The 18,983-nt window shown below is 40.9% G+C and overlaps 1 protein-coding gene across 1 annotated transcript in view; it reads left to right on the forward strand.

The window, feature by feature from the left end:
- Nucleotides 1-18,983, forward strand: part of ADAMTS5 (ADAM metallopeptidase with thrombospondin type 1 motif 5) — a 72,165-nt gene that overhangs the window by 10,250 nt on the left and 42,932 nt on the right. The window contains 1 exon segment of the mRNA XM_025201337.1: nt 5,376-5,508. Within this exon segment, the coding sequence (XP_025057122.1) occupies nt 5,376-5,508 (133 nt within the window).

The raw sequence follows: 18,983 nt of genomic DNA on the forward strand, positions 1-18,983 counted from the left end.
CTACATCACTCGCCTCCTAGCTCCTGCCCCTCTAGCTGCTGGCAGGGAACTACCAGCCTGGTCTCAGCCCTGGGCTTTATAAGGGCCAGGCCCTGCCTCCTACAGGCAGCTGGCTCTCCTTAGTTGCCCCGGCAACCCGCAGCTGGGCTCGTTACCCTGGCAACACTCAGCTGGGCTCGTTATGACCTGCCAGTGCTCTGTCTCTCTCCCTGGCAGTTTCTCCTCTCTAGGAGCAGAGCACCGAGGTGCTCTGCGACACCATATATATTTAAAACAGTATGCTAATATATTGTAGCAAACACTCTTGACATTAATGGAAATAACATGGCACCATCCCTCTGCATCATTTCAGTTCAGGCAGGATTTATCAAGGGAAGTCTTGTAGTTAACATCTCTGTCAAGAAATACAGGGTTAAAGAACAATTTAACTTCTGAAAACTGTTTCAGAAGTGATTCTAAGGAGCCCTAAAGGCTTGTCTACTTATAAAGCAGTACAGCCTCCTAATGTAGATAGAGTTATTTCTATGTAAATGTGTAAAGAGTGGTACCGATTATTCCTGTTAGAGAGGAGTAATAAGATATACTATTATAAAATACCTTCATGCTACATAACTCTGTCTACAATAGGAGTACTACCAATATGACTATATTGAAAGAAATTACACCCCTAACAAAAATAGCATGCAAAATCTGTTTATAAGCCAGGCTATAGTTATTGTAATTTTCACTTTTCCTCTGCCCTTCTCAGAATGTAAGATATAGCTTTCATCACCTCAAACTATCACCTTTAAGCGTGGTGTACATACATTTTTTTACTGTTTTGGTTAGTTATAATGGTTCAACTACTTGTATGAATGCCGTTAAACTAGTATAAATGGGTGCCTGTACATGAGCGCAGAGGCTGCTGCAATGCACTGGAATTGCAGCGCATCAGAACAAATTTGATTAATCAAGTCTGCTAGAGCATAGCAATTACTGCAATCCAGCAGCCTCCTGCATTTCATGTATCAGTATCCCCCCACTTAAAAATGGTGGCGGGGGGACTTGAACTAAACCTCATCAAATGAGCTTTAGTTCAAGTGCCCCACCACCATTTTTAAGTGCAGAGACACTGATACATGGGATGTGGAGGCACTTTAATTAGAGCATTTCTCAGAGCATGTGTAAAAGTGCCTAATTCCAGTACAGTTTATTACAATTTCTGTAAGACTAGCTCTTGGGCACCTTTATACTGAGCAAGATTCAACTGCAGTTGGTGCGCTTTACCTAGTATAGTATGGTTAGCATGTTTAAAGTGGTAAAATTTGTGTATGTAAGACAAATGTATGAACTCAATAGGCTAAATTTAGAGGTGATATATAAACAAGTTATTTGATGTAAGCCTAAGACTAGGAACAGACATTGAATTTGTTCACAGACAAGTTGTGCCTGCATTTGTCCACAGAAAAGTCCCAGGATCACCCTGTATATACATTGCCTTTCCAGTTGGGGTTTAATGAATGGCTGAATGCACTGACACTTTTCTTTAGGGCTGTTGGTTGCAGCCGTGGTGGTATAAGGACATAGGCAGACAAGGTTCTTTGGGTAAATGTGATATATTTTGTTAGACTGACTAAGTAGTTGGAAAAATTGTTCTTTGCAAGCTTTCAGACACAAACACTTCAGGCATAGGGAGAGTCTGCTGGTGTTATGTGTTCTCCATAGTGGAATCAAAGCCAATATGCAAAATGCAAGTATGTGAAAAGGCAAATGTGTGGCAGTGAAGATCAGAGGGAATGGGAGACAGACAATAGTTGTGAGACAGGTAGGTGGAGCCGGGGGGCAGAGGAAGAATGTTGAACTGGTGACAGAATGTAGCTGGTAAAATGCAGACAGGTTACTTGGGGTTATCAAATGGCAGGCAGGTTATAATGTTTCCTAACTCTTATGTCTATATTTAGTCCATTATTTTTTTGTATCCAGTAGATTTATGAAGTGAAGTTCATAGGCTCATCTATGAAAGGTGTTTTGTAAATTCCCTTTGAGTATTGAAACTAAGAGACTGGAGAGTGATTGCCTTGTGAGAAGTGTGCCCTCACAGGTAATTGGGTATTTTTGTCTTCAATACATTTCAATGTGTGTTCATTCTGGTACGCAGTTGTTTGGTTTCTCCCACATATTTTCTATCAGGGCACTGGATGAGATATATAACATTTCTGGAGGTGTCGGTGTAGGTGTAAGATCCAGGACTAGTGATGATTCTATTGTGGGATATAGTTATGTGGGAGTGGTGGAGATCCGGTGACAGGTTTTACATTTCTTATCCTGGCATGGTCTGGATCCATTCGGTGTTCTTTGAGCCATAGGAAGTTTGCTTCTGGTGATGAGGTTTGTGAGGTTTGATGCTTGTTTAAAGGCTAGGATGGGTAGTTGTAGAAAGATCTCTTTAAGAATTTAAGATTCTCTTTAAGAAGATTCATCTAGTGCACTAAATTTCCAGATAGAAAATATGTAGGAGGAACCAAACAACAGCTGCATACCAGAATGAACGTCCACCAAAAATCGATCAAAGACAGGAATACCCAATTATATGTGGAAGCCAGTTTCTCACAAGACAACCACTCTCTCTCCAGTCTCTCAATTCTAATCTCAAAGGGAATTTACAAAACACTACTGGATAAAAAAAAAAATCATGGACTAAATATAGACATTGGATTTATGACACATTATAACCTGCCTGCCACCTGCCAGCCAGCTAACCTCTCTACATTTCACCAGATACATTCTATCACCTGCTCAACATTCCCTCCTTGGCCCCCTCCCCACCGTCTGACACCTATTGTCTACCATTCCCTCTGATCCTCACAGCCACTCATTTGCATTTTCACAGACCTACATTTTACATTTTGGCTTTGATTCCGTCATGGAGAACATATAACACCAGCAGACTCCCCCTATGCCTAAAGAAGGTTTTTTGTGCCTGAAAGCTTGCAAAAAACAATTTTCCAACTAGCTGGTCTAATAAAAGATATCACATTTGCCCAAAGAACCTTGTCTGCCAGACACTTTTCTGACATTGATTCAATGATGCAGTCCTGGGATAATAGTTCAAACGTGTTTCACAATGTCCCAAGACAAAATGTTAGCACTTCTTATCCTGTGAGCGTGTTTAGGGTTTAACTCAGGACAAAGATGTGGACATCTGAATGATGAGACAAATGCAACATCTCCTGAAACAAATGCAACATCTGTTCATAGCCCATGAGAATGCTCTAGGAATTTAATGAGCGCTGCTAACATGTTAACTAGGCTAAAAGATCACCACCAAGGCACTTGCTACCCTCAGTAAACAGGAAAAAGAAAAGTCCCCAGTGCTTAGATTAATGGAAATGAAGGCACTGACCCTGGAACGCTAAATTCACTACCGTAATCCTGGCAATTTATTTATTTATATTAAAAAACCCTTAATAATTAAAAAAAAAATACAGCAAAAAAAATGTCCAATCTTCTGCTTTATGAGCTTGATATGTTGAACTTTCTATTAACTTCAGTGAGAACTGGCACTTACTAGTGAGCTATTGAATGTATATGTCTAACAGCTATATGCAGACCATTATTTTATTATCTAGATAGATTAATCATAAAAGGCTTCCTAAAAATAGGGCAATTTAAATGGAAATCTGAATGAAGGAATGCAGTTTGAATGGTAGACTCAAACTATCATTGTGAAGTACTAGTGAATTGCCCATCAAAAATGATGGCAGGGATGGAGGGGGGACAAGGCCAGTGCCACACCACCACCACCCCGCGCCGCCGCCACCTTCAAGGAGCAGGGCCGGAGGCGGTGAGACCAGTGGCACTGACTTCACCCCCACACACTATCCCCTCTGTCCCCACCATCATGGCAGCGCTCCATCCCCACCATCATTCCCACCGCACCTCCGTGTCCAGCCCCATGCCACCCCTCTTCCCCCCTCTCCTTCACTTCTGTCCCCACCATCATGGCAGTACTCCATCCCCACCATCATTCTTGATGGGCAGTTCGCCCTGCACATAGCACTGGATGGAGCCATGCCCTGCCAGGAGCCACACCCCCCAGGAGCATTATGGACAGACAGACACACACAGACAGACTAAGCCCTTTTTATGTATAGAATAGCATAGACATGCCTTTGTAGGTATTTATAACAATACAGTTTTGTTTTGAAATGACATTCATTCAACTATGCTACAATGTTAAACAGATTGCAGAATGGGTATGACTGGTATTTTCACTTTTAACTCTCTCCATATCAATGTAGCACAGGGCAGTCTAGCTGCAATTTGCACATACCAGTATACTAAGTTTTCTGAAAAACGTAGCAGTCTCTATCTATCTATCTATCTATCTATCTATCTATCTATTATGTGAAATTAATAAAAGCCTGATTCAAAGCCCACTGACATCTTAATAAGAATTCTTCTATGAATTTTATTGAATTTTGAATCAAGCCAAGTACACACATATGTGCCTAGTCCCTATAAAATGAATGTTTATATGTGAAAGTGGAAGTACTGAAAAAAATAACATTGGCTCATGATTTTTATATTGTATAACTAAGCAAAATTTTATTTTAGAGTTCTGATCATTTCCTGTATCCAAGAATTGCAAACATGATAATCTCTCTTAAATTTTAGAGATTGTCTCATTTTTGCATATCACATTTAGGAGGTATGCAGAATCCACAACCCCACGATGGACCTTGGAAAAATAACTGAATCATTTGCATTCAGTTTCCTCATCTCTAAAATGGGGTGAATCAGAGTCTCAGAGTACAGACCCCATTGCAAAAGAGATATTGAACATTATCTCATTTCTTTGGGTACAAGTATATGAAAGGTACCATTAGAGAGGAAGGATGTTTTTGTGGAAAAGGCACTGAACTGGGATACAGAATCTCTTCATTTAAATCTTGCCTGTGTGATCCCTGGTCTCTCCGTGTGTGCGCTCATTCTACATCTGTAGAAAGGTTCAAATACCTTTGATCTGTTTTATCTATTTGGATGATTAGATCTTTAGCTGGCGACTGTGACTGTTTTGTTCTACAGTGCATGTATGGCATTAAACAAATTGAGCCCCTGATGTCAGTTAGAGCCTCAACAGTACACACATAAATGATTGTAATTAATTACAGGCCTTATTCAATTACCGTTAAAGTAAATTCAAAGACTCCCATTTGGTCATCTTGCTTTTATAAGGCTTTGTGATTCTTAGATTTAAGTTCAAAGTATAATATTACTTGTATTATTATTATTATCCTGGCCATGCTGTTTGCAGAGGGATGCTGACTTCAGCTTCTTGTTGCCTATGTGTATAACAATAATATTAATGATTTCTTTTTTCCCTTTCTGGGCAGGATTTATGCGGGCATCATTCATGTGATACTCTGGGAATGGCAGACGTTGGGACCATATGCTCCCCTGAGCGCAGCTGTGCAGTGATTGAAGATGACGGCCTCCATGCAGCTTTTACAGTGGCTCACGAAATTGGTATGCAGTGCCTTTTCTGTTCCCTTGCCAAATCAAACACTTGTAACAGCTGCATTAGTAACCAAAATACTTCAAAATTAATTCCAGATTTCCCCTGGTTCAGATACACACTAGGGATTAAAGCTGTATACATATTCACTTCAGGGTTAACTAATAAGGGATCAGAAGGCAAGTGAAGGCACACAGTAGGTGTTTCCTTTCTGACAGCGTCACTTTTAAGTAGTAGTTGAAGTGAAAATGCAAGGCCTGCTGCTACTGTCCACACATGTCAATAAGTGTCCCTTCTGAGAAGGTGTTGGTCCTGTCTATTATAGTTTATGCGCATTTGGTATGCATACAATGCTAAATAACTCACCTTACTGAGCAAATGACAAGTTAACGTAATGAACACTCACCCAGAATGTTTTATGGACTGCAGAGAGGACTGAAATTGGCTTTCATGAAGTGGACAAATACTGAGATTAGTGTAACCCTATTAAAATTTTAATTTTATGGTGAAATGTCATAGTAACAACAGTTCTGAACTAGATGAAACAGTATTTAGGCACCAAAGACTTGATTTCAAAAATCACTTAACTGTGTGTCAACTTGAGCCTCAAAGGATAATAACTTACATTAAAAATCCACAATATGCCCTTCAGAAATAGACATTTAAGACTGATTTAATGAGGGGAAAGAACCTGTATTCTTGTGAGTTACATCTAGTATGATATATTCCTTGAAACAGACTGCTGCCACCTTAGTCATTTTTAATTTATCAGTACATCATGTGCTGTGTTCACTGAAGATATATTTTTGTATATAAAGGCTATTACACTTTGCAGAGTAAAGAGCAATTTAAAAATGGAAAATATTCTTTCTCTCTCTTTTTTTAAACATTCTTGGAAGGAAATAACAAGGCAAGGGGAACTTTCAGAGAGTGCCAACTCATGAATTACATTGTACCTCATGCCAAACCAAAGTTAAGTTTGCTCTGGGAGTATCATTGCACTAGTTCAATTTTCAAATAGGTAACAGGTAGGGCAGACAAGTTCTGTGTCTACTGTACCTAGACTGGTAATCAAAAGTTATTAAAACTGAAACAACTGTTTTCATATTATTATCTCTAGTCCCGTGATTTTCAACCAGGGTGTTGCAGCATCTTGGGGTACCTTGAAATCTTTTTGGGGTGCTGCAGAATGCCACACAATCTTAAGCAAGCAGACATGATTTACAAGATAAAACAAACAGTTTCAAATAAAAATCTGTAGTGTTAAAAGAATTCTGACCTATTATGATCTTTCAGAGTTTTTTTGCAATAGAAAATTTGCTGTATTATTTTTCAGTTGTCAAAAAATGAGTGAAAACTAAGAGATGGCATTTTCCAAGGAGTGCCTTGTGCCTAACAAAAGGTTCCTTGAGTCTAAAAAGGTTGAGAACCACTGCTCTAACCCCTTGCGCCCTACTCAACAGTGAGAAACTAACTCAGACACTTGTACAATACCGAAGTTAAACTTAATTAAAGGAAGTACGAGCTGTATCTCTTGCTGTAGGAAAGTTGCTGTATCAAGTTCTGAAACAGGAGAGAAAGAGTCTAGGTCTCGGTCACCTGTTCATAGCATTAGCAGTGTCACTATGTGATGGGTTTTCAGATAAGTGTCACTATGTGATGGGTTTTCATTGGCCTTAACTGAAATGAACTGGGTGGCCTAAACCTATGTTTCAGGAGGTGTGTTGACATCACAAAACCTACTTTATGAACTGGAACTGATTCAGGCTCTGGTTGCCATCCTTACCAGAATGGTCACTGAATGTTTGATTCAGACTTAATTATCATCTAACCCTCTAAGCTAAGTACAGGCAGTCAAAAAGCCCAAGGCTGAATTGATTCAATCTTTGCAGGTTAGTCTAAAGATTGAACCGATAAGCAAGTGAACAGACATGCACTCTCGATTCTGGGAATGCAGCCACATGTCTGCAGTGGCCCAGGCCAGAAGCTGGGGGTGCTAGAGCATGCCTCCCTGCATGGTTGAAGCGGACAGCATGGGCCAAGGCTAGCCTGCCCACCGTGCAAGGTGGGGTTTGTGGGGGAGGTGAAAAAAATCCTGGGATGATGGGGGACTGTGAGTTAACTTGAATCTGGAGGGGATCTGGGGCAGAAGTTCAATAAACCGATCTAACTTAAATCAATTAAGTCTGATACTGCATCCATCCAGGTTTATCTTAAACCACAATATGCCCGAAGTCCTGTCTTGGCCATTTTGAAAGTGATTTATGTGTACTGAACTTCTGTTGTGTTACAGTTTTGAACTGGTTTCTGGTCACTTATAATGATTTATGTGTAATTTCTGCCCCAGCCCTAGTGGTGGTACTTCCTGCTAAAGGTTAATGCACAATAGCAGAATATGATGGTGAAGTTCACTTCACTGCCCTTCATTCTATGCCTGTTGTGTAGATAAGCAGAGGACTTTTTTCCAGGCTTTCAGTCCAGTTCCATTCACCAGCAAAACATTCACATAATATTTTGAAACATTAACAATTAAATAGTTAAATAAAGAAAGGAATGAGTTATAAGTGTACATATCATAGCCTTACACTCCATGAGAAGAAAATATAAACAGGAATGAATTATTTTTAGTGATTTGGAAGCAGGTTTTTGTAAAAGAGCCACCCTCTTACCTAGAAGTTTACATGAACTTGGAAAAGCTATAATTTTAAATATAAAAACAGGCAAGAATTGAAATTGGTGGATAAATAAGTACCTCAATGGGCACAAAACTGTAGTTCTAAGTTGTTTAAACTAACAGCCATTTTTCCCTTGCTATGAGATTTTAAGAAAGAAGGGGGTGTGTAGTCACAAAATAGTCTTTGTGTTTGTTACCCAAAATGGGAGAAGCTGAGAAAAAAACACAGCTAAAATTGCTTACTTTGGGAACTTACATGAAATTAAAGGTCAAAGAAGGATGAAAAATAAAAGTGTGGTGTGGATATCCTTTAGTTAAGCACTTTGGGAAAAACCCTGCTGTATCTTAACTGAAGGTTAGATTTCTTCTGTCAGTCCTGAAGTTTTAAAATTCCCTGTCCTGCCTGAAGGAAGTACCTTTCATTTTACAGGAACTTCAGTGGGATTTACCACACAGATTAGGAAATACCCTGCAATAAAGGAAGACATTTTAAGGGCTCCAAGCTTAGCTGATCCTGTCTATTAACAGAACCACCCCAGCCAGCTAAGCAAGCAAACTGGATGCATTATCTGCAATTTCTTAAAGGGATTCATGAGATATTAGATGAGAAACCAAATGGATAGTTAATTAATATGGGCCTGATCCTGTAAATGACTAAACAACCTCAAAAGGAGATTAATAAGTTTATGGAAGGGAAAGGATGCCAGAAAGTGTGTGTGATGCATAGAGTTGTTTGGTATCCTCAAGTTGCAGAACAGAGTATAGGGTGTTTGTTTTTCCCCCATGCTTCTGGGCTTTGCTGGTGGCCACATGGGGCCAAGAAGGAATTTTTTCCCCCTCCTGTTGCTATAAGTGTTGGGGTGAGAAGAGGTTTGCCTTCCTCAGAAGCATTAGGTATTCGCTACAGCCAAAGTGAGGGACTTTAACTGGAGTGTCCCAGTGCTCCTGCTAGAACTAAATAAAGGCCTTAGGTTCCTGGTTGAGTGTGTTGCCCCATCACTCAGGGTCAGACTGATCACCACATTTGGGATGAGGAAGGAATTTTATTTCACAGCTGATCCAAACCACAGGGAGTTTTGTAGCAACAGGTTGTAGTCTTTTTCCTTGGATTTCTTGAGCATGTTTTAATAAACTTGCAGGCTACGGACAGAAGTTACACATAAACTGGTTTAAGTGATCAGAAACTGGTTTAAACGTGTAACAGAACATAAGTTCAGTACACGTAAACCAGTTTTAAAATGGCTGAAACTAGTTTAAGATGAACCTGGTTGAATGTAGTATCAGACTTAACTGATTTGGGTCAAACCAGTTTATGGAATGTTTGTCCCAGATCCCTTCCTGGTTTAAGTTAAATCAGAGTCCCCCAGAATCCCAGCATGCTTTTCAGCCCTGGGCTGGGCTGTCTGCTCCAGAGAGCAGAGCTGGCCCTGCCCCCTCTCCTCCCTAGCCAGAGCTCCAGCTGGCTGAGAAGGAGGAGGTGGAGACTACAGACACAGCAGCACCTGCCTGGCTTCCCCCTGCCCCATTCTATCCTCACTCACTGCTCAAGCAGGGATCCCCCCTCTCCCACAGCAAGGACCCCAGCAGCATGGACCCCAGCTGCCATCTGGCCATGCTACCTCCATGCTGCTGAATGCTGACAGGTATCTATGTATGTATGTTTCCAGTTTCACTGCAAAAAGGCAGACAGAACAGTGTCCACTTAGGGCTTTTTGGAACTAATAAACTGGTCAACTGGTAATGTCCCTCCATTCTTCTTTGCAAATGCCTTGGGAAAAGCTGTTTAAGAAGAGCTTGAACTAATAAGAGAGAGTCTTGTTTTCTTGATGGGCTGATAAGCTCCCTGCTGGCTACTGGCTTGCTTGCTTTGAAAGCCAAAATCAACAATGTTCAAGAGGAGACAGACAGACGTGTGAGAAATAACCTGGTTTGCAATGCATGGGACCTGTGGATGGCATCAGTTTGCTGCAGACACTATGATGAAGGAGGGAAATTGAAAAGCTCAGTATCATCAACAGATGCATGCACTCCACACAAGCAGTCCTCCCTTCCCTCCCCAACTTTGCCTCACAGGGGCCGGGGTCTGGAAGACTCCCTGGCCTTTGAGCAGTGAGTGGGGAAAAGCCTGGCAAGGGCTGCTTCCCCCTCCCCCTCCAGGCACACCCTGGCTGAGGCTGTGCATGCCAGGGTTGGGGTTTAAAACCCTTTCTAATCATAGCATCCTGCCAGGCACCCCCCACCCCCATCTCAGCACTTTGAAAGGGAAGGGAGGGGTTGCTCTAGCACCCCCACCCCCCAGCTTCTAGGCTGAGCCACTGCAGATATGTGCCTGTGTTTCCTGAATCAAAAATGAACAACTTGCACATCAGTTCAATCTCTATAGGTTAGACCAACCTGCAAAGATTGAATCAATTCAGGCTTCGGCTTTTTAATATTTGTCCCTTGCCACAGTGGCAGGACGTCGACAGTGCCCTCACCCCACTGCTTTACCTGCAGTTGTCAGAATGGTCTTAGTGTTCTGGGTCCTTGTAGATGTGCAATGGGTTTGTGGCGGTTTTGAAAAAGGTTAGACAAGCATGTGTATGGGATAGTTTGGACAGGCATGTACCTGTCTTGAGCAGAGGGTTGGACTTGACAACCTTCTGAGGTCCCTGCCAATCCTACTTCTCTATGATTCTTTGTTTCTCACATTACAGTAAATTCAGTAGGATTTTACAGTGCTGAGCAGCAATTTGCTGGATCATATCCTTTCTTAGGATGAGCCATGAAAGAAATGGAAGTAAGGATCAAATTCACAGTCCAGTATATAACCCAAATAAACAGGTTATGTGGTGGTCATCTCTGTAGAATGAAAACTTACTTGTTCTGATATCAGCAAAGCTTCTACACTGCTAGACATTTACTCCTGCAAGACAAACTAGGTGAATTCAATCCATGAAAGGTTGGTTTTGAATGAGTAGGAGTAGCAAGCAAAATCAACAGAGAACTGGACAGATACAGAATACTGAAAGAAACTTGATGCATTCACTGGCAGGCAACCGAGAGACCTGGGGAAGGCTTTGTAATGGGATGTATTTTTAAAATATACCCTGTAAGATTTCTCAGTTATTATAGTAAAAACATATTTAATAATTTCTTCCTGTATTAAACTATGGATGGGATGTGAAGCGGAGATGGTGTTGTGCCATTTTACTGATCAATATCATTCTTAGCTGCAAAGGTAGTTTGAGGAAAATAAACCATCAGAGTATAGTACAAGTGCAAATCTCAGACAGATTGGAAGGAATCAGGCCAAAAGTATGTAAATTGACCGCTCATTTTCCCCAGAAGTATTTTACTGTTTTATATTGCACTTACAATCTTAGCAATCTTTTCTTGTTGTTGAGAGTGGTATTTATCTGGGTTAGTCTGAAGTCATAGCACCTGATTAAAATAGGCAGTCAACTATGAAAGTTTATGTATAGTTTGAACGAGTTAGTCTCGCAGATGCCACCCTGCCCTGCTTTCTGTCTTTCTTTGCAGCTGTTATCCTTATTTCTGTTGTTTATATTACAGCAGAATTTAGTAGCCCCGGTTAATTTCAAGACACCATTGCACTAGGCTGTGTTCCTACAGGGACAGTCCCTGCCCCTTCTTCCTTTGTATAGCATCAGGTATCAAGTTCCAAAACTATGAGCCACTCTGGTATTATCGCTCAATGTGGACATTCCAGCTACCCTGTTTGGGCATATGTAGAGTTGCAGCTTTCGATTAAATGCTTTGCTGTTTGTTGGACTCCGCACTCATACAGCAGGCTGTCCAAGATGTTCATCTTATGAAGTGTTGTTTTGAAGTGTCTGTACCCAGATCTCAGTTTGCTGTGCTTGACCTATGCTTCTCTGTCCAGGTCATGCCCAATGAAAGACTCATTTGTTGTTGGCATAAAACACTGTAGAAACAGGTCTGACATTTCCCAGCAGTTGGCCCACTCTATTACTACCCATAGGTTTGGTTCAGCAACCCCAATCTCTTCCAGGAGCTTGTGGGCTTCATGTAGAAATGGTTTATGCCCTTTAAGCCTCTTAGGGCACATCTACACATGCATTTAAGTGTGACTAAATGTCATGTACATTAAGCTAATGCACATTAAGTGATTTCTGGAAGGTGTCTACATGCATCATTTTTAATACCTAGTATTGGCATTAAAGTTAGTGCCAAGTGCCTGCAGCCCTGCCAGGTGCCTCTAGTGGCTGAGCAGACCCAGCACTAAAAGTTAGTGCTGGGTCATGTCTAGACATGCGTTAATGCACTTTAACTAATAACACCTAAATTTGATGCCTGCATTTGCAACTATCAAATTTAGGTGCAATTAGTCTCATTTCACCATTTTAATGCTCATTAAAGGTACACACATATAGAAGCGTGACCACAATGTGCATTAAATTAGGTTAATGTGCATTAACCTGTCTCTTGTAGATGCACACTTCAGCTTCCATCTTCAGTTAACAGTTGATGGAGCAGGTGATTTTCATCATCTCTTGCTTCTGTTGCCAGTAATGATGTTACCGCCTTTCTTCTTATGTCACTTGGTCTAATACTTGAGAGTACAGGAAGTACATCTGTGTGTGTAAGTTGTGTAGCCAGTTACACTCAGCACACAGTTAAGAACAATGTCAGCTTTTTAGTGTGACAGCTTCTGGACTATACAGGAGCACAATATTTTGCTGGTGCATATACCATTACAAGTGCAAGTGCCGGCTAAATGCTTTAAGGCAGAGGCTTTGCTGCAGACCTACTGAATGTGGTGTTGATAGGTGAGGAAATGGTCTAATGTGACTTCTAGATAGGTTGGGGTATGCTCTTGGAGAAGATTGTGCTTGGCTACTCTAATATTCAGTGTGCTCTTGGCTTGACGATTATCCAGGTAGAAGAGTGATGATATTACTTTATTGATGCCCAGTTTTAAGTGGAGATAGGCAGCGATGAGTTTCATGTCAGTACCTAGTGTCTTTTACAGTTCTGCCACATCTATTCCTTGGGCTACTATAGTGACATCGTCAGTGGATATGTATCACTTGGATGTTGTATGCGGGAAGTTTGAGATATATACATAAAAAAGTACTGGTGCTAGCACTGATTTGGGGGGCGGGGGGGACTCTATTCTTCAGAGTTTGTACTCTGCTTTTTCTCTCCTTGGCTAGTAGTGAATTGGAATACCCTGCTGGAGATCATGTTCAAGTTGAAAGTGCATAGCTTACAGTCAGATATCATGGATTGCAGTATATATTTGAGGCCTTAATGTCAAACAGTGTCATAGGCAGTTGTAAGTTTGATAAAGGCTGCACCTGTTTTCTGCCTCATTTCAAATACATTTCCTATTCCAGATGTAAGTAATGTAACTTGGTCAGTGGTACACTGCTTTTCCTGAAAGCCAGCTTGTTCTTTTGGGACCTGGGAATTGGTGTTCTCTATTCTATTCAGGATTGTGCACTCCATGAGTTTGTATGTAACACAGAGTAGTGAGATAGGTCAGTAGCTCTTTGGATTCTGTGGTGGTTTACTGGATTTCAGGATAGCAATGATTTTTGGAAGTCTGTTACTTTCTAGGCATTTATACATGAATTTTTGAAGCCAACTTCTGATTGTGGTTCCAAGCTTGATGGCAAATTCTGGGAATATCTTATCTGGTCCAGCAGCCTTCCCAGCCTTGATCACTTTAATAGCTATGTCAAACTCATTATTGGAGAAGGGGGGCAATCAAATTAAGGTTGACGTAGGGTTATTTAAGTTGCTTGTGAGTCAGATGTCTGATCATTTCTGTGTGTTGCTTATTTGGGTTACTTACTATTGTTGCACAATGTTTTTATGTTGGAGTTTGCTGACACAGGGCAATGTAATTTTTTGTGCCTTTGCCTGTAAGGCAGTTAATGGTGTATCATACTAGTCTATTCAAGTGAGTCATATCCAGTCCTTCTATGGTAGTGATCCACCTCTCCTTTTTGATATTGCTCAATGTGGTAGCCAGCTGCTCTGTAGTTCTTTTTATGGTTGCAGGATCATTGCATTGCTTGATGATGTTAAAGAGCTGCTCAACTGTTCATCCCAGCATGGCACATAATGACTTCTATAGCCTCTAGGTATGCCAAGTTTGGCTATTTCAAAATAGGAAGTTTGTAAATGTACTGTAACCTTGATCAGTTTTGCTTTCTGATGGATCCTCTTACTGGTTTGCTCTCTTGTTGTTCAGCTTTTGATATTTCTGCCAAACCACCTTCCAAAAGTTCCATTTTGGGGCTAGTTTGATTGGTGTGAGCTGAAAAATCATACTGTCAATGCTGATGAGCGATGGTCTATGCTGAGATGATAGAAACTTGTCAAATACCTTTCTTATCGGTATTTTACTCAAGTTGCCCTTCCACCAGGCAAGATCTGGGTTTGTCTGAATGTTGCAATGTCTGGAGTGGTAGGTACATGGTTCTTTTGTGTCATATATGAGGGCTATATCATTTAGGCTTGCTCAGAGGCAAAGATTGTCTCCATTGCTTCTGTTGATGGTGTATCCCCAATCTTGATGTTGACAATTGAAGTCACTTGCATATAAGCTTATCTGGTTATAAACAGGCAAGGATGTGACTGACAACACAGCAGAGGGTGGCTTGTATATGTTGATGATGAGTATGCCATTGACCAGGACAGTGCTCCATTCTACTGCACTCTAGGGGCATGTTCCCACATGCAGGGGCGTGCATTTGCCATGGCAAAAATAGCAGAGGCACAAATTTGTTCCACTGCTTTTTGCCACTGTGCATGCCCCCACACATGGGGTTTGGTGTGGGGCAAAATGTCCCATTTCTTGGAAACAAACATTTCCCCGCTCCTCCCAGCTCCCAGCATACTGGAAGAACTGGGGGACACCTAAAGTAGTGGAGACACTCTGGCTGGCGGCCATAGCCTCTCCCTGGAGGACCCAGCCTCCAGTTGCCTCCAGCCACACTGCTCTTTTGTGGGAGTTTTGTGGGTTTTTTGATACTGGGAGTTCCTGGAAGCAAATTTGGAGCATGGCGAATGGTTGCAATGCAGTTTTGTGACAGGTTTGTGACATTGCAAACTGCATGTGTATGCTTGTGTGGATGTGCCATAGGAAGTGTAATATCCCTCAGTAAAATATAGCAGGTCATTTTTAATAAAAGTAGCAAAGCAATGTATCCTGCTGGCTACAGTCTGCAAGGCTGTAGCTTGAAATCTTCACTTTCCACAGCTGCTGTTTATGTGTTTCTGATAGAAGGACTGCATGTGATTTCATTTCCCTGGCGATGCATTCAAGCACTGATTGCTTAGGTAAGATAAAGCTTTCAACATTAAGTTGAGAACAGTTAAGCTTTCCCCTCATAGATAAGAGAGATTGCTCTAGCTCATCCTGTAGTCACTGTGTCAAAACAATTGAAAAGTATGGCATATCAAAACTGGAAAAATTGAAAATCTGATTGCCTTAGTAGTAGTGACTTTTAGTTTCACTTTACAGCTATTCACAGGAAACACCAAGAGAAGATAATCACTATGGTCCCCTGCCCCAAAGAGTCTATAGTGCAAATAGGCAAAGGTGGGGAGAGATTCCCTATCCTACCAATGGGCAATTGAGACCAAGAGATTCGGTAATTCAGCCCAAAGTTGCCAAGGAAGTCCATTGGAGAGTGAGCCTGGCTCTCCTGAGTCTCAGACTTTAAACACAAAACCACTCTTCGTACCACCATTAAAGCATACAAAACACCCTTGTCCATCAGTGCTACATATGTGTAGAGACTTGCAGTCAGCCTCAAATGAATGTTTCTTTATTTTCATTTCACAAAAGGCATGCTGGCTTGTTGCTATTCTTCGTATCCTCCTGAGTAATGTGGCTTACTGATGCTCATTGCAGTGCTTTATTTTTTAATGCAGCTTGAATTTGCAACAGTGTGCTGATTTGACTTCTGCTTGTTCAATGCTTTTCTTCACCTTTTTCATGTGATTCTTCTTCACCCTCCTCTTTGGTTCTGTTCAATAGCAGCAAGCTAAATTTTAAGAAACTATACAGAAAGACATAATTTGGGAATAATATTTTTAATATGAAGGGTTTTTGCTTTGTTAATATTCTATAGTATATTTTAGTGCATAGCTGAGAACTCATTTTAGAATTGCCTACAAGACTATTGTTAACACAGCAACTATACTTAGGAATTGTGTAGAGTATAGTTTTGGTACTGAAGTCTTGCTCTGACAGTCCTTATGCTTCAGCATGGACCTAAAATAAAACCCCAGATTCAAATACTGGAAACTCTAACGAGTTGGGTGCAGGTGTTCAGAATGTTCCCACATGTGAAATTTGCAGGTGTCTCTTATCTCCATACATGGCCAAACCAAGTCCCTGTTAAAATAGGCACATTTAAATTCTTTGTCCACATTTTGTTACTGACTTCTTGCCACAAGGCATTGAATCAATCAGAACCTGATACCTGATCTCTGCTTTTGCTCACAGATAAATCATACTATGTGAGACAGATATTGGGAGAAGAGAAACATTCAAATGTTTTCTTTGTCTGTTTCAGTGTTTTAACATATGTGCTGTTTTTGCATGCACTAAATATAATTCAATTCACAGTCATCTTTTGTTGGCCACTGCTGAACATGAAGCCCTTTGATTTTAAAGCTGTCAAGATAAAGTAGAAAGCAACAAGCTTCAGGCTAGACAGGAACGGATCTTTTTGTAGTCCTTCTGTCTCAAGGGGATACATTGCCAAGAACATAGAATCTCATAGGTACAAGAAACAATGGTGAAGGATATCTAGTTTTCATGTTACTTTTCCTGCATGACAGATAAAATTTAGGCAGATATCCAGGTGACTACAATTTGGCTGAGTTGGTTCTGAAAACTAAAGGCTAATTCATTTAAATCTTTTTTGACAATATCCATAGAAAGAATTCTTTCTTTCTATCTTTCTTTCCTTCTTTCTCTGTATCTTTTTCAAACTTTAGCTTCTGATGCTAACAATGAATCTGACTTAAACCTTTATAAACATGTGGTATTCCATTTGGTAAATAAAAAGATGAGCACTCAGCAGTCAGCCCTGGTGAGAGGTGAGGAATAGGGCAGAGAATTTAACTGCTGTTTCAAAACCCAAACGTGAGCTGTACAAAAGGTTGCTAGTTAATGCCAGTTTAAATTTGACTACATTCTTGGCTTGTCCATGAACATTTTTATTAACTTGTAATGACAATAATTGTTCCACCTGCTACACACATGGTGCTTTAAAATAACCATTTTACTGCATCTGGGACAGTTTGTAATTGGCTCTATGTAGGAATGGAGAGGTGAGGGAAGGAGGAGGGAGTTGACGTGATTTAGAAAAAAATAACGTTAATATTTCTCTTTATCTACAGGCATATTTTAAAGTCTAGCTAAATAAGGGATCCTTGCTTTCTTATAGGCTGTGAAGTGACTCAGAAATAAAAGTTAGGGGATCAAAAGCAAAATGTTCAGCCAGAGACTTAGGAAATGGCTCAGACACAACAGCATCATTGCCTGGGTTTTGGTGTGGTTAGAGGGTTTCTGGAGTTCTGTTGATCTATGTATGATTGTACCCCCATAAATGGTTAGATTAAACAAGGCTGTGTTTTGAAAAGCTGTAGTAGATCTTGAAACATTGTAAGTTGGAAGCCAAAGATACAGAGTCAAATATCAGTATCCCTGCCATCTGAGAGGAAGTGGGAATGAAAATGGGCTTCAGTTGATGTTTCAATATTATCATTTTTATCAATAAAACTGTTGGGCAAATGTGCTTCATCCACTGTCTTTCATTGGCTAAAGGAAAGCAAGGGATATTTTTTTTTCTGGTAGTATGCTTCATGAAGATAAATATTATGAGGCATGATGATACACATTTCATTCAAGCAAAACTTCCACTGGAGTAGAAAATGAACCCAGCACAGGGATATATCATATGCATGTTCCTATACTATCTGTATCCAGTGAGTGAAAATTTCCTGAAATGCAAGAAATGGTATTTGTTTAGATTTGAACCCAGGGCAACAGATTTAAGAAACAGAAATCCTATTAGCAGAGGCAGCTGTAGAGATGTATTGAATCAGCCTATATCCTTGGACATTGTCTTTGTCTCAGAAAGGCTGTTAGTGGAGATAAAACCTCAGCTGTTCTTTTCTCTTGAACCTTTCCTCTAACCTTTCTAAGTCCAGGGTACTCCTAAAACTGCCAGTGCCAGAAGAACCTGGTGCAGATCCTAGATTGATTTGGCCTATAAACTGATGTGAAGTCAGACTGGAGTCACATATATGTAAACTCCAACTGAAAACTGTTAAAGTAAGTGACTCAGGTGGGGGTTCTGCCCTGCAAATTGGACTGCAACCTTCCAATTATGGGCTTCTTTCTTTTTACGTCTGCAGTGCAAGGTGTATATGATCTTGATGATACGATCATTGATTTGCAACTCAGTTTCCATTAGTCTTTAAAAGGTCCTAGGTATGACTGAGAACTGCACCCTGCTGGGGCTTTGGGTCACCATGGTGGGACTGCTTGTGGCAGAGCAGTCCCTAGAACAGTGGTGGGCATAATGTGGCCTGGGGGTTGGATGCAGCCCACCAGGCCATTGTATCCAGCTCGCAGGGCCCCTAAAAAATTTAGAAAATGAATATTTATCTGCCCCTGGTTGCTTATCATGCGGCCCTCAATGGCTTGCCAAAACTTTAAGTCGGCAGGCCCGGATGAGCTCCATCCAAGGGTGCTGAAGGCACTGGCCGACATCGTTGCAGAGCCACTGGTGGGAATATTTGAACGCTCATGGC

Source organism: Alligator sinensis, unplaced genomic scaffold (assembly GCF_000455745.1).
Source record: "Alligator sinensis unplaced genomic scaffold, ASM45574v1 scaffold373_1, whole genome shotgun sequence".
Taxonomy (NCBI): Eukaryota; Metazoa; Chordata; order Crocodylia; family Alligatoridae; genus Alligator; species Alligator sinensis.